The following is a 20,009-nucleotide window of genomic DNA, read 5'->3' on the forward strand; positions in this document are numbered from 1 at the left end:
TAGAATAAACGTCCTGAATTTTTTTCTCACAAACAACCACACTTCACACCTCTCAATATTACAATAAATCAAATCCTCAAGTTAATTATTACAACACACTCTCACCAAATCAAATTGTAAGGCTCAATGAGCTTAACTCACCTCACTATTACAAATGCTGTAAAACTATAACAAATACTCTAACCCGCTCGATCACCGCCCTGATTCTCCTGACCTGCAGGATTACCCGCTACACCGTTTGAATAGTGTACCGGGATTGCAACAATACAAACCCGGTAAGCTTTTTGCAAAGCTCGTATGAGTAAATGAAAGGATTGCACGATTTAAAGTAACCAAATCAACTCATGCATAAATTTAACTCAAGTATTTTCTTTGCATAATAATTGAAGTGTACAATGTCACTTCAAGCATCAATCAACTCACATCTCAACATGACTACTCAAAAACAAACAACTGTTTACTCAATATATACTCACAGGCTTATGATTTATTTATATAAATCATCCCATGCAGTATATTATACTTACAGGCTTATGATTAATTAGATTAATCACCCCATTCAGTATATCATACTTACAGGCTTATGATTAATTATATTAATCACCCCATTCAGTATGTCATGTCATACCCAAGGGCATATGATAACTCGTTTATCCCCCAAGCAGTATGATGGCAGACAGACTAGAGCTCTAACTGTATCGTAAAGTGTCACCTGGGCCAAGGTTCACCTTACGAATGACTGCTTTTCTCAATTCACTCGACTCCTCATTTAATTCATCTCAACGACTCAACTATCGCACTTTACTCAATTACCCATTATCATAGACAACACAACATCTAAGATAAATCACATATTCCAAGGGTAATGCTCAAAATATAACTCAGTAAATCACACCATCCAATATATATTCCACGTAAATATATATATACGTAGTCACCCACACAAGAGTGACCACTAATACCAACTATAGTTCACATGCAATAAAATCTAGAAATTCATTTTTATAGTTTAAATACATTTTACTTACCTATGGACCGTAGTCGATCAAGTCCATATAATTTAAAACAAATATTTATTTTCGTAAAACAATTTCCACAATTTCTCAATTAAATAAAATCACCGAATTTCGGTTCGTGAATGAACCATGTGCGATTTACTCACCTCGATATTCCCGCTGCGTCTTCAATTCAACACAATACACACCAAAACCGCTCACCCAAGGGAGACCGTCAATCACCTAATCACACATGACCTTAACTTAGCCAATAACTCAAAAACATATTCAAACGACAATCCAACGGTCGGATCGAAATTAAATGATGATCCAACGGTCGGATCCTCACGGATCGCCCTTAGGATCACCCTCCAAAAATCATCACGAAGATCCAACGGTCGGATCTTCCTGAATCGTCCTTACTAACATCTTCACAAATTTATACGAAAATCCGACGGACGGATTCTCACGAATCGCCTCCCTAATCACTGTTTTGCATTTATACGAAGATCCAACGATCGGATCTTCGCCCATGGCCACACAAAGTCACTGGGACAGTCATAAGATCATCATATCAAAACTACAAGTCCATCTGACGGTCCTAACTTCACATATCACAAATCTAACGATCGAAATCGATCGAAACTTAAAAATTCATAACTTAATCATACGATATCCAAAAATTGCGTATAATATATCAAAATGATCGTATTGAAATATAGAATCTGAAAATGTACAGAAACCATATTTTTGATCCCCGGAGGTGGCCGGAAAGGGCCGCCGGAGTTAGTGGCAGAGCCGCCGCCGACCACCGCCAATGGTGTCGGGGCCGGGCTGCTCCTCTTCCTCTCATCATGCTTAACAACTTTCATAACTAGCATGAAGTCTAAAAACGAAAGGAAGTGGTCGGAAATTACCTAGAACAGTTGAAGGTGGCCGGAAATTTTCCAGAAACCGGCGAAGAAATGCAGAAACCGGCGAGCCAAGATTTCGACGTAAAAACTTCAATTTCAGGCCCCGATTCCTTCTAGAGAGTTGTTAAGAACATCAAGGCAAACCCACTGGTTCAAGAATCAATCAAAACGATGCACTATAACTCGAGATATCACGATCGAAAGGTTTTGATTTTCGATCAAAAACCGGTCGAGCTCCGACGAACGTGAAAATGGTCGATTCAGGTCTGGTTCTTCTTGGTGCTTGTTCAGAAAGTTGATGCGAATCATATGAGCCAAGAATCAAGAGTATTGGTGGCTTGTAGCTCAAGATATTGAGATTGATTCGAAATCGGCTCAAACGGAGCCAGGTCCTCCGCCGTCACTACAGTTCATGTTGCGGCGCAAGGATGCCACTGGCGGCTGCGCAAGGTCTAGGCGAAGCTACTGGAGGTGGTCCGACGTCTTGAGGTGGCCTGAGGAGAGAGAGGTCGGCAGGTGAATGGTTGCTCTGTTTTTCTTGCTGGGTTCGGCTGATAGAGAGAGTGAGAGTGTGAGTGGGAGAGAGGGAGAGTGTGAGTGAGGGAGAGAGAGAGTGTCGGCAATGTCGATCAATACAAACAATTAACCCAGCATAATCATTAAAGTTAAAGTAATCGAATCATGAAAGTAAAGCACACTGTTTGCTTTGATTAAAGAAACAACCGGGTATTACAGTAGTATTACACGTTCGTTTAGTTTTGAAGCAAAAGAAATGGTGTCAGCTCATGTGTGGCTGCTCTATATTCCATTGGTTAACTTTGCTCATCGTCAATCCTTGCCTTTTACCTGTCGAGTTACTTTGGAACATACTAGCCAAGGTTCAGCGCGCTGTAAAAGCTATGGGGTGCACCTAGTAATGCCCCAAGGTGAATATGATGACTACATGGAAGATGACTACTCCGTCTGCTCATCTAGTGAAGATGATGAGAGTAATATTTCAGATTGGAAAAAGAAAAAAGAGAAGATGAAGAAATGGAAATAAGAGCAGTACTCCAAAGACGATGGGAACGATCCTTTTTGAGAATAATGTTATCAAAACATGGAAGGTCAATGGAATTCAGTTCAAGAATATGTATCTGTCTTTGGTGGTATTCCACTAGCATTTCGCTCGTCGTTTGCATCTGTACCGTAAAATATGTACATGTCTTTGCGTCTGTGGCTCGTTTTCTGTTTGTTTCATTTTCTTTGTATCCATTGATGATTCTTGTGAACATACATAAAATATGTACTGTATTCTCGACAATGTTCAAACTTCATAGACTCCTAGATCAGCCTTTGTGGTACGTTGTTAGGTTTTTTTTTTTTTTTGATACGGAAAGAAATACACTAAATACTTAGGCCGCGCGGCCCTCCACAATTTACAGTGTCAAACAAAATAGCTCTAGAGACCGTTGGTGGAAAACAATTGACCCACCAAATACGATCCGAACTAGTGTGGCCAAGTTTGGTGACAGAATCAGCAGCAAAGTTTGCCTTTCTAAACACATGTTTGAAGGTAATGGTAGAAAAAGAAGCAACCAGTGATCTAATATCCGTAATGATTTTCCGTAATTTCCAAGGTGGATGAGATACACCATTAACAGCATCGATGACAAGCTTTGAGTCTCCCTCAACCTCAATGAACTGGAGTCCCCTATCCATAGCAGCAATTAAGCTATCCCGTAAGGCAATTGCCTCCGCCGTCGGAATGGTTGTAGAACCCGAATTTGTCGTGCTTGCGAGAATAGGTTGTCCCAAAGAATCTCTAAATATGAAGCCTGAGGAAGCAGAGCCGGACTTAACAGATCCATCAAAGTTTATCTTGACAGTATTATGTGGCGGGGGTTGCCAACGGATATTATCTGGTATGTGGTTAGAACACCTCGGTGTTGGAACCATCTAACCGTTGTTCAACGTCTGTAGCACAGCAGAGGCAATTGCTACATGAATGTTAGGTTAATTCAACATGAATGTAGTACAGTTTGAAAGATTTTTGTTTCTCAGACTTCAGTCTTTTTTTTTTTTTTTCAGAAAGGGTAATTCTAGACCTCCCAATTTACTATCTAGACCTCCCCTAATTTTTGTAAAATTTTAAATCCTATTTTACCCCTTCTATACCACTTCTCGTCTTCTCTCTCTGAACGATCATGTCAATTTTCCCCAATAGCAAAGACGTCATCAGTCAATCTCTTTTCATTTACTTACAAGCCAAAGAGATTCATCAACAAGATTCCACTACTACACCAAGTGAATCAGACAACAGTCAAAAGCCTGTTGTCTGAAAGAAAATGGAGATGTTGTAAACTGGCATGACGTCTGATCTCCCCTATCAGACAACATTCTTTTTTAATTGTCTCTCTGGTCATTCACACAACATGTGTACCTAAATATGTGTTGTCTAAATTTACCAAATTTCGATTCATGACGGTAGTCTGTTGTCGGGTATGAACACAGACAACAGCTTATTGTCGGGGTGTTGAGTGAAATTCACCAAGCACAACAATCTTTCGAAGCCTTTGTTGTCTGCTAAATATCTTCAACGACAATATTGTATGAGACCTGATGTGTGCAGTAAACATCACACAAGCATTTTTGATTACCAAATGTTGTGTGAAATGCATTACAAATATCAATTTGCTCGATATGGTGTTGTCTCGGTTGAACCTTAGACTACATCTTCAATTACCGTATGTTGTCTGAATATCCCTAAGATAACAATTATCTAGATTCCAATGTTGTCTGAAATTCAATTAATATGACAATATTAATTAAGCATGTGTTGTACCGGATGAATTTCAGACCACAGATTGTTTTTTTCTTGTTGTCTGAATTAACAGTTATATAACAAGTTTGATGATACTGATGTTGTCTAAATGTAATTTAAGATAACAATAATGTTGATGAATTTGTTGTCTTGAATGAACCTCAGACCACAATATTTTTTCCTTCTTGTTGTCAGTGCTCCTTTAAGATGACAAATTGCTGGATGCCATTGTTGTCTACACTAGCTTAAGATGACAAGTTGGTACATGCCAATGTTGTCTGAATATCTTTGAGATGACAAGTTGGTATATAAAGGTGTTGTCTGAATTCTCCTCAGACAATAAGCTTTATTTGGTCCTTTCTTTTGTGTTGTGTGATAGTTTGCACTACAACAGTTACATTCATATATATGTTGTTGGAATTGAGTTTGCATAATTGATCTGGAAATAGGCAGATATATATGAAATTCAAAGTTGTCATTTACTTCATCATTCTCATACATCATTCTCGCAAATCTTACATTATCGATCAATTCAAAGTACAAGCATCAACTCATGTCCAACCAAATCCATAGAACAAAGTTTCAACTCAACTAAAAAAGAAGATATAGCTCCATAAGTACCAAGCACAATGCTTACATATATGTCTTCACAATAAACTTTGCCCACTCATTTCTGACCACATCAATATCTTCCTGGGTATATGCTGCTTTGCCTCTTCTCTCCCACTGAAATAAATTGGTTTGTACGTAGTTAGTAATGGACAAAATTACAAAAAGAATCTATATATAGTTGTCATTGAGCATTATGTATTCTGGACAACCTTGCCACTTAGTAATTGACATCAAAATTTCAATAACCATAATCGAAGCAACCAACAGCAAATGCAGTTATTATATATATATATGACATATTCACCAAAACACATTGAAAACAACAGCAACCAAAATTTAAGGGATTTTGGACTTTCCTGACATTCCAAGCAATCGACATTAACCAAAAAATTACATATATATGTCATTGTTCAACAGAAGACATGTAAAACAACAGCAACCAAAATTTCAAGCATTCTGGACAACCTTGACATAATCCAAGCAACCAACACCAACCAAAAGTCATATTCACCCAAACACATGAAACACAACAGAAACCAAAATTTCAGTAACTATATTCCAAGCAACCTCAACTAGTTGTAGTTACCTTGGTGAAAAAATCTAAGCTCTTATCTTCCACTATTTCCTTCATATATCTCATTACATAATATCCACAGTCTTTGTCCGTCTTTTGCTCCGGAATACCCTAAAAAAAGTATATTAAATACCAACAATGGGCAAAACTCATTCGGGAATAACCAACTTCTCGGAACAAAAATTATAAAAACTGTTTCATAAAAGGTTTCATAATCGTACCGCACAGTTTTTCCAAGTAGTTGCCTTTCTGCCTTGCCTCTTGAGTTGAGCATTATGTATTTTGATGCCACTTTAAAATTAGCAGAAAATTTGTGTTAATATGCAGCTGAAACATCAGTTTAAATTAAGTCCATTACTACTAAAAACATCCACTTACTTATCAACAATATTCTTCCACTCTCCTGTGCAGAGTCTCCTCTTTAATGGATCCATGAAGTAGACAATGTCTTCTTCAGGACTGAGTACAGTCAGCATCCAATGACATCTTCAAAGCAGAAAAAAAAAAAATTCACATTTCAAGACAATGGACATCAAATCACAATATATTCAGGACCGTATCAATTTCAGAATGCATGTATCCAATGTATGAAGATTACATACCCAGAGTTATATGGCACCAAAATAATCTGACCACGCTTTGCTCGTTTTAGCCTATCGGCGATAGCACGGGAACGCTCAATTGGACTGCCACACCCAATGGCACCAACATCTGTATTGTCCAGAAATCCAACCATATCTACCATTTTTGTTTTTTTCAACACACAATATAGGTAGCTACAAATGAAAGAATGCAACATTAAACCATAAGTTTTAGGACACGTATATGTAAATTCCAACTAATGTGAGTAGGTTACCGAATATAGATGTCTATGCAGCTGCCCGATACTTCCTTCATGGTAACAAAATTATTAATATCATGTTTGCAGATAAAAGTTTTGGATGGATGTCCGAAAATCTTTTCATCGAACTCGCAGATAATTGTTTGCGCATTTCTCATTCTTTCTTTGGCCCAATTGCATACCGCAATAAGAGATGCAGGAGTAGTTGGTGGCAGTGATGCAGTGTCTATATCTTCCTCTTCATCATCATCTTCATCTGCCCTTTTTCTCTTCTTCAATCCTTTACTCTTTGCTGTCGTCTGCTTGTGTAACAGAAAATGGTACAAATCAGTAGGGACAAGTCATCAAAGCAAGAATTAACTTTAAGGTACATTTAAATGAAGTTATAAGTAGTATTTGTTACCTTAGACTCGCATTGAAAAATTATAAGGTTTTCAGGCCAGGCCACATAAGTCCCGATAGCATCTCGAACAGTCACTATTTCATCTTTAATCGGAAATGGAAGCTTAGCTTCATCCACTAGAGAAGTGACAATTGACACACGCCTGTTTCCCTTGCCCAATGGAACACCATGGATAAGCTGGCTATTGTTTTCACCATTGACTTCTGTAATTGTTGCAATTGCTACAACATTATCGATTGAACCTGTAGCCAATCGGCACTCTTTCCCAATTGTTTGTGCCTAAAAATGATAAAATGTTATAATGAGGCACTATATAAGATAGTTGATCAAATAATGTAACATGGCAACATAACACATCATCTAACTTAACGATGTAATGGTTTAATGTAGAACACATTTACAATTACCTGAATTGAACCCTTCTGGATTTCCAGATCAACAACCACCTGACTATTTTTGACATCTTTCACAGTAGCATTCAACTCCACTCCACTAATGGGATTCACATCTTTTACTGGCTCCTGAAGAGGAAGTTTTAATTCCAAAGATTCTTTTGATGGCTCCTGAAGATGTTCTAAATCCAAAGACTTCTTAACAGTGGCAGAAATCAGTTTTTCAGTTCCCACAACATTTTTCTCTTGCAAATTTGAACAACTTCCTTGTCCAGAACCCACTTGCTTGTCAAGGGTGGAAACTTTGGGGGACTCAGTTTGCAAAGCACTCGCACCAACCTTCTCTAGTAACCTCCTAAATCTCTCCTCCCAAATTGCTCGTTCTTCTGCTAATATCTTCTCCCTCTCTTGTTCCATTATCTTCTGAACACTTAACCTAACAGTCTGTTCAACACTTTGCTTTTGACGTTTTGGGAGGTTAAAATATGTAGATTTCCTCACACAACCTCCCACTCCTCTTACTACTCCAGTATTTTCAGGATTTCCTAATGCTAAGGTTAACACATCATCTGCACCCGAAGTGCTTAACTCTCCCTCAACCTCCTTTTTCTTCAAAGCAGCCTGAAAATACAAGTGTTTGAGGGTGAGATATATATATATATATAAAAGTATTGATGGTGTAACATTACATTCAAATGGCTGATCTCAAACCAAATTGAAATTACTTACAATTTTTTTGGCCTTCTCCTCTACCAAAGGATCTTTAAACCCACCATTCTTGTCCTGACGTGCCTTAATCCACATCGTTGCACGATCAAGTTCAGAGTCACTCATACATCCAGACTATATAAATTGATCAAGTCAATATTTATACCATTGTATAATAAATCAGTATGTACAAACCATGAAACATGCAACTGATTACTAACCAGTTCTTCCTCCAATCCAGCGTATCCTTTACGTGACATCCGATGAGGATACTTATTTAAGGCCCTTTTTTTTTTCTGTTTCTCATGCAATTCCTACATAACAAGGTCCACTCATTACATGCTTAACTTGTAAACACTCAATCAATATGTACAAAACAGTAACTGCCAAATAGTTCTTACTTACCAGGAATGTGTCAGACAACCTATCCTTTACAAAAATCTCCCAATCCCGTTGATTAATGAAAAGATAGTCCTCTGGACGAGACTCGATCATTTCAAGGTTATCCCTATAAGGGAGAATGTAGCGGGTAGTCAAATGACTTTTGAATTCTCTCCATTTCCGTCCTGCTGAGATTAAAACCATTCTTTTGTGTTCTGGACGCAACAGAAACGCCAACTACATACATGAAAATAGCAACCAACAACGCATAAGTAACTGAACAAGTAAGCATGAATTATCTGCAACACATCAGAAATACCAAAAGATCAAAAATTAGGAAATATGGATCATACCTTTACACCTTCCCAGATTTTGTTTTTATGTTCCATTAAAACATCGTTCCATGTAGGATTCGAGATTGCAACCTTCTTGCGAGCTAACACCCCAATATATGACTGCATTTCTTTACCAGCTTTCCCTATGGGTTCCCCTTTATCGTTAAAGCTAACTGTCATCTTCTTTCCAATAATTTTTCGCCTCACAATGCGACACATAGTTACACACCCTCGTTTAAGCAACTTCAGTCCTTCTTTTCTGACAGCTTTTGAACCCTTCGAATGACGTCGTCGCTTCAATGACAAGGCCTTTGATGCACCGTGTACTGAAGCCTTACTGGTTCCCTTTGATCTCTTGGTAGTACACCTTGTCCCCAACTAAATTTCTCTCATTCTCTTAGCCATTGCTAGTGCTTGAGATGAAGGTCTTCGCGTTGAAGGTGCCATAATCTGAAAACACAAAACCAAATACAGTAAGCTTTTTATTTATAATAATTAAGTGTTGCGATACAAAAATAAACACAAAAGCAAATACAATCAAGTTCCTAATATTTATAACATCAGATAAGTAAATGAGAATTAAACCATTTTACATTATCAGACATCATCAAAAAATGATCATTACACATGCTAAAAGTGCCTCAACATTAACTGCCTATACTACAAATGGGTTTAGGGGAGATTTGTTAAATCCCTAACTTAAACAGATAACTTCGAGAGTTATCATTTATCAACCCATATCCCTTCATTCCCTTCTCGCAAGTAGCGGTTCTCATCATCACCAACTGCATTGTCATACGACTCAATTGCTGGCATTCTTGCTACAAAGGGCTGCTGCTCAAGTTCCAGATTGTCAAGCTCTTCTTCTTCATCCCCATCGTGGGCATAATCTCTATCAGGACATTGAATAACTACTGACCAATCATCATCAAGAGGGTCAGATGCATACCATACTTGTTTCACATCCTTACCTAAAACAAATGGATCGGCCACATGACCTATCCTATTCAAGTTTACCAACGTAAACCCAAACTCATCTACTATAATGCCCTTGGCATTTTCAACCCAATCACACTTAAACACAGGGATTCTAAACTGTTGATAGTCCATCTCCCAAATTGATGTAATCACCCCATAAAATTGCATATCATCCAGTTTGGGGTTTTTGTCCTTCGCACTAGATACTTGTAAAGCACGAGCATTTAGGAAAACACCACTATTTTGCACTTTCCTAACATTATCACGTTCCTTGGTATTGAAATGAACCCCATTGACCATGTAACTACAAAATGTAGGTACATCCGGATTCGGTCCATCTGCAATCCACCTCAAAGTTTCAGAGATACCATGATTAGGATTGCCCAATTCTTCAAGAACCTATGAAAACATATAAACATATTAATGCACAGCCACTTATTCAAAAATTAACCAGTAATGAAGACTACTATAATGAAATTGATACTTTTGTTAACGACACGTACCCTCTCCTTTATCCAGCTAACAAAAGTTAAATTTTGCTTATTGGTCAGCCAATTTTCATTTTTTTTGAACCTTGGATAGGTATGCTTCAAAATCTCCATATGTTCTCTGCAAAATTATAAATGTGATCAAAACTAACATTTTTAACTGCGGAAAGCTGTACAAATGTAAACAACAGATTGAAAGTGTAATGTATACTTACTCGAAGTATGGTCTTGCTTCCTCTGTATTCTGTAACACACATAGATGTGCTAGCTCCAACTCCCTTCCATAGACAGATACAATAGTAGCACCAGATAAGGGTTTGTTGCAAGTTACATCGAATATGCCTACTGATGGGATGCCAACTGTATCCTCAGAAAGTGCACGTTCTGAGCAAAATTCCACGGCTTCTTCAGCAATATAGGACTCAGCAATGCAACCCTCTGGATGGTTTCGATTTCTAACATAGCCTTTGAGGGTTTTCATGTACCTTTCAAAAGGGTACATCCACCTAAAGAATACCGGTCCACAAAGCTCAACTTCTCTGACAAGATGAACTGTGAGATGAATCATGATGTCGAAAAACGAAGGTGGAAAATACTTTTCAAGCTCACAAACTGTCAGAACTAGGTCTTCTTGCATTTTTTTTAGCTCTCTAACATCTATTACTTTACTGCATATAGCCTTAAAGAACAAACAAAACCGAATGATTGCATACCGGACCGGCTTCTCTAAACTTGAACGTATAGCAATAGGAAGTAGATGTTGCATGACCATATGACAATCATGTGATTTGAGCCCCACCAGCCTTAGGTCATCCAAGGAAACAAGATTCCTTATATTTGAGGAAATTCTGTAAGGACCCTTCATGCTGAAAAAAGACATGCACATTGCTCTTTTCTCTTCTACCAGCAGATTCCAAGTTGCCAAAGGCAGCTTGTCTTTTTTTTTCCCAGGTTCTGGTGCCAAACCAGTCCTTATGCCCATATCTACCATATCCAACCTAGCAGCGACTCCATCCTTTGTTTTTCCAGGAATGTTGAATAATGTACCGATAATGCTATCACATACATTCTTCTCAATGTGCATGACATCGAGATTATGTCGAACCGGAAGAAATTTCCAATACTCAAGATCAAAGAATATGGACTTCTTCTTCCAACAAGGTCTGCTTCCATCTTCTAGACCCTTATATGTTGGAGAAGGGTTCTTTTTACCGAATGGCCGGTTCATCCCCTCAACCCTTTGCAAGACCTCTTCTCCACTTAAAGGTTCAGGGGCAGTTTCATATTCCGGTAGGTTATTGAACTCCTTAGTTTGCCTTCTATAAGGATGATGGCGCGGTAATCATCTCCGGTGAACAATATGGCTCATCTTTTGTCCATGAGACAACCGATGAGGTTTTGTGTTCTCACAACATATAGGGCAGCCATTGTATCCCTTAGTGACACTACCCGACAAGTTCCCATAAGCGGGAAAGTCATTAATTGTCCAAAAGAGAACAGCTTTCAGTTTGAAGTATTCTCCTCTAAATGCATCATACACTCCATCTATCCCATCCCACAAAGCTTTTAAATCATCAACTAAGGGCTGCAAGTACACATCAATGTCATTTCCGGGTTGTTTAGGTCCGGAAATCAGCATAGTTAGCATCATGAACTTCCTTTTCATGCACAGCCATGGTGGGAGGTTATACGTAACTAGTATAACTGGCCAGCAAGAATATCTACTGCTCAAAGAGCTGTGGGGATTGAAACCATCGGATGAAAGTGCGAGTCTGAGGTTCCTAGGGTCATTGCCAAAGTCTGGCCATTTTTGGTCCACTAACTTCCAAGTGGGGGAATCTGCCGGATGACGCATAAACTCATCCTTACTCCTCTCATACTCATGCCAAGTTAGGCTTTTGGAAGTTTTTGTGGACTGAAACATGCGCTTGAACCTTGGGATTGGGGGAAAGTACCACAATACCTTCCCGGGTACCCCTTGCTTCACAATATTATCTTTCCCTAATTTCCACCTTGACTCCCCACATGTAGGACAACTAGTTGCATTAGTATGCTGTCCTCTATACAAAATGCAGTCATTAGGACATGCATGTATCTTTTTGTAGTCCATTCCTAATGAAACCAAAGTCTTTTTGGCCTCATAATGTGAACTTGGTATCTCATTACCTTCAGGAAGAAACATGGCGATCATGATCAACATGTCAGAATAGCACACATTAGACATGCCATGTTTTGCTTTAAGGTTATAGGTCTGTATAAGTGCATTTAATTTTGTGTGCTTCGTACAACCAGGGTACAAAGCTTTATCTCCATCCTCAACTAGCTTCATGAAGTCATTCGATTCTGCTGAAAACTGCTCATCCTCACCATTATCAACAAACTGCTCTTCCTCACCATTATCGATAAACTGCTCATCCTCACCAGCCCTATTTTCTCCCTGATTTTCCAGCCCTATATTATCTGCCCCATCTCCATCTTCTACCATATCAACAGTAGCTTCAGATATCCCTTCAATGACATTCATCGTTGCCCTAGAAGGTTCTCCGTGCCATACCCAATCTTTGTAACTCTCATCTATACCATTCCAATATAGATGATCTTTTATCATCCTAGCTGATAAGAACCCATCTGTACCCCCACATTTAGCGCAGGGACAGCAGATATGATCTATATCGCTTGCATTCTCTACAGCAAACTTAATGAATTCCTGAACACCTAGCTTATATGTATGTGATCTCCTATCAGCATGCATCCAAGACTTATCCATCTTAAAAAGAAAACAAACTTAAGTTCAGACAACTTAAAAAAGCATTCTCTAATGTATCAACACAATATATACACGAGTACTTATCCATATTAAAAAGAAAAAAAAAACTTCACATCTGCCAAGTTCGAAAAGCATTATCTTATATATGTATCAACATAATGTAGCTACTTTAAAAGAAGAAGAAAACCAAAAAACAGAAGAAGCCAATTCAATTCAAATGTTTCCATATTCCACCAAAACATAAAACGTCGCATATTAGAAGACTGCTACATATTCTCTTTTAATTTCCAAACCGGCCATTACCATATTTATAGACTAAGGATAATTAAGCCATATTATAAAGCATATATATACATTACATAACTAACAACCACAAGCAGCAAACCACAGTCATGAGGCCTTTTATACATTCATGTCCAAAGAAGAAAATAAGTGATATACCTTAAGGATGGCAAGCTTAATTTAGTCCAACCAACACCAGCTGACCTTCTTCAACCCTTTGAACTTTAGGCAAATCTACCTAACATGGTAACAAATTTCAAGATCAATATCATAACCACATCTTTGCTCCAGCACAACAAATTAATGCTAGTAATCACACAATTCACTTACTGCAAAGTATTAAGCCACTATGCCAAAAAAGCAATCAGACGACAGAGGAGATCTGTCGTCTGATTAAAAAAATTTCTGTTGTCTAGTACGGTGCCGTCTCTTGGGGCATCAGACGACAGATTTCCTCTGTCGTCTTATTTATCAGACGACAGAAGGTTTTCAAGTCATCTGTTGTCTGTTAGAGAATTCAGACAACAGTTATCTGTTATTTATAATGACTTACAACAACAGTTTTCTGTTGTTTGTTTCGTATTCTAATAACAATTAACTGTTATTTAAACTACCAACACAAAACAATTATTTGTTGTTGTACATTCATTTAAGATACAATTATATGTTGTTGTTTTTGTCTTGTGTCAACGAAAATTTATATATTTTTGTCGTTGTTTTTATTGTAAGGCCACAGTTTTCTGTTGTTTGAGTGGGAAAATAACTAACAGTTAACTGTTAGTTAAACTACTAACACAAAACAATTATTTGTTGTTGTACATTCATTTAAATTACAATTATATGTCGTTGTTTTTATTTTGAGTCAACAGAAGTTTATATATTTTTGTCTTTGTTTTGATTGTGAGACCACAATTTTCTGTTGTTTGAGTGGGAATATAACAATAGATTTTTCCTAAATTCTGTTGTTCTTAAGTAGCTCCAACAACATATTTTGACTTTGATTTAGTGGTTGCATGGTATTTCAAATGTCACATTTATATTCCTATTAGGCAAAATGCCCGCGCGGTGCTGCGGGTATACTATTGATATGGTTGAATTTACATCGAAATTACGTTATAGATACATTAGATATAGTAAAACTACATTATACATTGTTCTACTTGTCTCAAAAATCTGGTGCCTTTGCCATACGAATCTGGATTAGCAGCGACATCATAAAAGGAATGGATGCTGCCACTATCTTGGTTTCCAGCCCAAAACTGGTTTTGGAAGTTGTCCTTTGCTCCAGCAGACATATCCTAGCATGAAATTGAAAAACCATTACCAAAAAATAAAAAATTCAAAGGCACTCAATGAAACACTTTTCTTCTCTCAAGCAAATGCATTTCGTTTGGTTACTTTGTCTAAGCCGGTAGAATGAATCTTCTGGAAAAGCTTTTCACTTTTGTTAGCAAAAGTAGCGAGGGAAATTGTACATTTGATTAAAAAAATGTTGCTCTTTGGTTTATGAAGTGACAAAATGTTCTGTATGCATATATATAGACCTGTACAAAATAATTTACTCTTCACACACTCATTCTCAATTTACACTATTCTAAGTAAACAAAAAGCATTAGTCAAAAAAAGTTCAATGCAATTACATCAGTTCATGGAGATGAGATGAATGACTTAAATAGATACTTTTTTTCACAATGAGAACTAAGATTGATGAAAAGACAAAGCAAGCAATACATTAACTAAAGATAACAGGAAAAGAAACTATCCATACCTTCAGGCTGGGATTGGACACCTGCTTCTGATATCATATATATAGTAGAGTAGTCCTTAAGCACCGCAGTCAGCAAACCTGTACACTGCAGTGGAAAAAACTTAAGATGATGTATAATGGGTCTATGGTTCAGAGACTATTGCAGTACATTTGTCTTAATCTATTTTTTTTTTGTCCTTTTCATCTGATGCACTTGCAAGAAAATTGAAAGGCTGAGAAATAAAAAAATAAAAGGAGTGTTTGACCAGGTTGCAAGACCAAGTAAGGTCATTTTAAATTGCAAGACCGATTTAGTTTAATCAATCCGTTTCAGTGACTCATGAAAAGAAATTCAAACAAATGTAACTAATCACAATACAAAAGCAAATGGCTAAGTCCAAGCAAATGTAACTACTGATTCATCTGCTGATTTATTTATCAAGAAATAGAATTAAAAAAAAACAAAGGAAATACAATTGATAACTGCATATTGAGAGGGTATATATCCAAAACAGCATTGTAAATTTGTAATCCCAACAAAATGAATTTCAGCCAGATTATGACTGCAGTATCACTGACATTTTGTTTTACATTCCTTATATCACTATATTATCAGTTTATCATATACTTCAATCAAAATTTATGTTCTCTCTTTCATGCTTAAATGCATCTTCATACACAATTTGGAATGAACAACTAATAAAAAAACAAAAAGATCAAATTGCAATTTTGATCAGCTATCTAGTCACTTGGTCACAACTGCCATACAACTAAATTTAAATTCAGACACTCTACTAATTTCAAATTCAGACTACATAGCTACATAGTAAGTCATGATCATTAGTCTTTGATAACCACACAACTTGGGCAAGTTCAAACTAAATTGCTCAAAGACGTAGACCCAAACTCAATTAGAACGAAACCTTGTGGTTTTCTAAACTCACCCCATCATTAACCAGAGCACTCTTCCTATTCTTTCTTCTTTTCTTTCTTTCTCCTCTTCTCTCTGTCATCGACTTTCCCATCTGCTCCTCTCTTTCTTTCTGATTTTCCTCTTTCTTTCCCTTGTTACTCTTTCTTTCTCCACCTCCCTCTATTTCCTTCTTTCTCATCACTTTGCCGACCCATCTTTCATTTCTTTCTTTTTTCTCTTTTTTTTTTCTTTTTCTTTCTTCTTCTCGGCCACCAAAAACTGAACTTCTCCTTTTCAAATAAAAGCCCACACCCCAAAACAAACTAAAAAGGAGAAATAAACTTAATATCTAATAATCTAAGTAATTGACAAACTGAAAGACAAAACCAACTAACCAAGTAAAACAATAGCACCTAACTAAATAAGTAAAAGAAATAAACCTTTAACAAGGCTTATAAAAATGTAAACCCAAACACAAAAGAAGAGATATTTAAATTGGATGAGGGATATCACAAAAACTGTGAGTTAGACTAGCAACATAGCATTTTTTTTTAATAGACTAGCAACTAAATCCATATCCTTGCAATCATCCACAGGGAAGTCATGACTCAAACACACTACTCAGCTCTATCAACTGCAGTAAAAGTGCAGTATCATAACTATAGAGTAGAAACCTATATAGAACAACTACTGTCCTCGCAATTTAGTGCACTACAAGATGAATATCAAGGAAAACCGTTATACTATTAGAAGATGATAAAACCTGGCAATTGACACCACAATCTGGCATTAGTTCTGTTGCAGCTGATACAAATTCTTTCCCTCATTTAGATACAAATAATAGCATTTGAACTTGAAGCAACTGTGGCAGATCAACACATCTTGGTGCAGCAAAACACACACTGGATATTGCTTCTTTCAAGTCTAGAGGGCACTCCCTATATCAGATCAAAGTTTAGTTCTTAAATATCTAAAGATTGGGTGAGTAATAAACTGCATAAAACTGCAAACCCTTAAATGATAAACAAGCAAATCAAGGAGCATAGCCTCCAAAAAGCAACAAAATGTACAGCAACTGAAACCATGGTTAAATCGACCACATGAACCTTTTAAATCTATAAAACAGATCATAAGATGAGGCCCTTAAAACCCAACAACAAAAATCAGAGAGAAAACGAACAAAACCAAAACAAGTGACACTAACCGACTAAAACATTTACTACAAGATAACAGGGCTCACAATGACAACAAAAATGTATACTTAAGGGCATTCAAAGCTCAACAACTATGTATAGCAGCACAAAAGGGCATTTAAATCCGTTTTTATTACCTGAATCACAGAGTTTGTTTCAGTCTTATACTTACACTGACATCTCTAATGAGGTTAGCATCAGGAGCGAGACAACTACAATTGTTCTTAAGCATCAGTTCGGTAGGAAGTGGTTGTCCAGAAAAAATTGTTTTCACCATATTCAAAAGGCTAATTGCTTCTTCTTCTAACAGATTTCCATGACCAAGGCCTTCAATGTAAAGCTGCACATATAGAGATGACAGTAAGTTGAAAATAGTTCTACATTTTCCACTAAAAAACTCCAAACTACAATAACGTAATTTCTCATTTGACAGCTATGTACTCTCTGATTCTTTCACTATTTAATAATACCGACATGAAAGTTGAAGAAAAGGAAGTGAATAAGTTTTCACTATATGTGAAGTATACCTGGGACCAAAGCTCTAGAATAAATGACTTCACATCAGAAACAGACAATCCATTTAAAACATGCAACTGGTCATCTACATCGTAGAATCTCTGGTACAAAAACTTGCAGTTTCAAGTATTCCGCATGACTCAGAGGATTCATATTAGTGTTCTTTATCAGACGCTCCATATTTTCTTTAATAACCTGTATGTTATGTGTGAATTCATCATAAACAAGCCAGAAACCAGCAAGGTACTTCCTTTTGACATGAATAATCAAACTTAAACCAAAACACACTAGAGTGCAGACAATGGCTATGCCAGCATACCTTGAAACGATCATAAGTTGGCAGGAAATTTTTGGTTGTTGTCAGAATTGTTGACAATACAGCTGGAAGCTTATCATTGAAGCCCCACAGCTTTAGTTCCAGATAGTAATTATTCACATACAAAGAAGTATCCAGCAGGGCAAAACTGGCCTGAATACAGAGAATACAGGTTACTGTCATGTATAGATATTGATTGACCATTTCTACTTTCCAGGGAAAACAACATTTGATCCACAAATTACTTAATGTTGTGGAACACTGCTAGTAGAAATTGTATATCACAACTGAATTAATAAATGTTGAGATGACGGAGTGTGTTAAGAATGGAAATAGAACAGAACAGACTAGAGAAGAGAACAGCCTAGAAAGATTTGAATAAAGAAACACAAATTTTCAAGACAAAAACTAATGGTAGATTTCATTACAACCCACTATAGCATCCGAGTCCTTGTAGTGACACACTTGGATCCAGACTATATAGGGATTCAAAATTGATCCAAGTGCAAACAGGCATTCCCAAAAACATCATTTAATATCAGCCTTCTAAACTGAACCACAAAGTAACTAGTAATTATAAGAGATGAGACATTGACCTGATATAAAATCTCATTCAGCTCATCTCTAAGAAGGTCGATATATAGTACAGTCAACAGAGAACTCTTCAAGTTATCAAATCCACCCTTTAGACTGATTCGAAAGTATATATTTGCCCGTGGAACTTTAAAAGTACGATCAAGCTTGTACCAGAACTTAAGCAAAGGTTGATCAAGTATACATCTCGGAGAAGATGTATATGTAGTATCAAGACCATCAGAACGAATGGAAAAATCAGAAGGAATAAACTCATTCTTTTCTCGGAGATGCAACGAAACATCAATCTCGGGAGAACACAGACAATTAAGAAAAACCAAACAAAGAAAGCCAGACAATTAAACACAGAGAACACAAAGATATAGCAGCACAAAATAAATGAAAATAACAAAGCTTTAATCACCTAGAACAAAGAAAATTAGTTTGACTTGAAAGCAAGAAACAATGGAAAAAAATTAAATGAAGAACATCAAACACCAAACTTGAAAACACACCACAGAGCAAACCAAGTACAATTTAACAAAAATGTGTAAACTATATCACAAAATTACAACCTCAAATCGAATCGAATCAAGCATTGATTCAATTATTCGGTACCTCGGCCACGTCCACATGCTTCCAGCAACTGGGCTCGTCTCCGTCTCAAGCAGCCTCGTCATCTTTGGATTTGGCAGTACCAGGAGAGCCGCGGAACTGCATAATTTCTCCTCCTTTGGGTTTCTCTTGGATTGAAGAAGAAACCTAAGATTCGGTGATGGCTTCCATCTTCCGGAGACGAAGCTCAGCATCCTTGGAGCCAGAGAGAACGAACTGACAGTCGAGATTGACAGATGCTAGGAACGGAGCGAGATCCCCTTTCTACATCCTTTGGTCCTTCCAATTAAAATTAATCCTTTGAGAGATGATGTATGGGTTTGAGGCACAGCTAACGTAGAGAGAGAGAGAATCGGGAAATTTAGGTTAAGATAGGAACAGGGTTTGAGAGAGAGAGAGAGAGTATTTAGGAGATGGTGGTAGAGATCGATTTGGGTAGTCTTCTTCTCGAAGATGGAAAGCAAGGAGAAGGACGACGTTCGCTCCATTAATTGTGATCGGATTTGAACAAGGACTGAGAGAAATTGATCATAAGGATTAAAGGGGATTATGTCACTGAAGGTGAAAAAGAGAGAGGGAGAGCGAGTGAGCACAGATGGGAAATGGTGAATGAGTGTTATGCCAAAAGAGACTTTGAAACAAAAATAGTCAAGCTCACCTTGT

At 37.2% G+C, this 20,009-nt stretch overlaps 5 protein-coding genes and 2 long non-coding RNA genes across 7 annotated transcripts; all 7 read right to left on the minus strand.

The window, feature by feature from the left end:
* LOC133736036 (uncharacterized) lies at positions 1 to 1,408 on the minus strand. The gene is made up of 2 exons (XR_009859387.1): positions 1,163 to 1,408; positions 1 to 229 (listed from the first exon to the last, which is right to left on the minus strand). It is a non-coding gene; the product is annotated as an uncharacterized LOC133736036 (long non-coding RNA).
* Positions 1,409 to 3,295: 1,887 nt separating this feature from the next.
* LOC133737369 (uncharacterized) lies at positions 3,296 to 3,847 on the minus strand. Its single transcript, XM_062164937.1, has one exon. The coding sequence runs from the start codon at positions 3,845 to 3,847 to the stop codon at positions 3,296 to 3,298; it is 552 nt and encodes a 183-aa protein (XP_062020921.1).
* A 1,428-nt stretch (positions 3,848 to 5,275) lies between these two features.
* LOC133737370 (uncharacterized) lies at positions 5,276 to 9,177 on the minus strand. Its single transcript, XM_062164938.1, has 12 exons — positions 8,977 to 9,177; positions 8,648 to 8,860; positions 8,464 to 8,556; positions 8,264 to 8,377; positions 7,550 to 8,155; positions 7,143 to 7,421; positions 6,755 to 7,038; positions 6,501 to 6,674; positions 6,277 to 6,384; positions 6,120 to 6,189; positions 5,911 to 6,009; positions 5,276 to 5,438 (listed from the first exon to the last, which is right to left on the minus strand). Exons 1-12 carry the CDS (start codon positions 9,175 to 9,177, stop codon positions 5,346 to 5,348), a joined length of 2,334 nt encoding a protein of 777 aa, XP_062020922.1. The 3' UTR covers positions 5,276 to 5,345.
* A 504-nt stretch (positions 9,178 to 9,681) lies between these two features.
* LOC133737371 (uncharacterized) lies at positions 9,682 to 11,652 on the minus strand. The gene is made up of 3 exons (XM_062164939.1): positions 10,640 to 11,652; positions 10,440 to 10,545; positions 9,682 to 10,335 (listed from the first exon to the last, which is right to left on the minus strand). The coding sequence occupies exons 1-3, from the start codon at positions 11,650 to 11,652 to the stop codon at positions 9,682 to 9,684; spliced, it is 1,773 nt and encodes a 590-aa protein (XP_062020923.1).
* A 114-nt stretch (positions 11,653 to 11,766) lies between these two features.
* Positions 11,767 to 13,191, minus strand: LOC133737372 (uncharacterized). The gene has a single exon (XM_062164940.1). The coding sequence runs from the start codon at positions 13,189 to 13,191 to the stop codon at positions 11,767 to 11,769; it is 1,425 nt and encodes a 474-aa protein (XP_062020924.1).
* Positions 13,192 to 14,446: 1,255 nt separating this feature from the next.
* Positions 14,447 to 17,340, minus strand: LOC133736037 (uncharacterized). Its single transcript, XR_009859388.1, has 3 exons — positions 16,897 to 17,340; positions 15,242 to 15,326; positions 14,447 to 14,771 (listed from the first exon to the last, which is right to left on the minus strand). It is a non-coding gene; the product is annotated as an uncharacterized LOC133736037 (long non-coding RNA).
* Positions 17,341 to 17,445: 105 nt separating this feature from the next.
* On the minus strand, positions 17,446 to 19,411 carry LOC133737373 (nardilysin-like). Its single transcript, XM_062164941.1, has 5 exons — positions 19,307 to 19,411; positions 18,755 to 19,039; positions 18,162 to 18,311; positions 17,854 to 18,037; positions 17,446 to 17,666 (listed from the first exon to the last, which is right to left on the minus strand). Exons 1-4 carry the CDS (start codon positions 19,409 to 19,411, stop codon positions 17,924 to 17,926), a joined length of 654 nt encoding a protein of 217 aa, XP_062020925.1. The 3' UTR covers positions 17,446 to 17,666; positions 17,854 to 17,923.
* Between the last annotated feature and the right edge of the window lie 598 nt (positions 19,412 to 20,009).

This window comes from Rosa rugosa, chromosome 3, assembly GCF_958449725.1.
Source record: "Rosa rugosa chromosome 3, drRosRugo1.1, whole genome shotgun sequence".
Lineage (NCBI taxonomy): Eukaryota > Viridiplantae > Streptophyta > Magnoliopsida > Rosales > Rosaceae > Rosa > Rosa rugosa.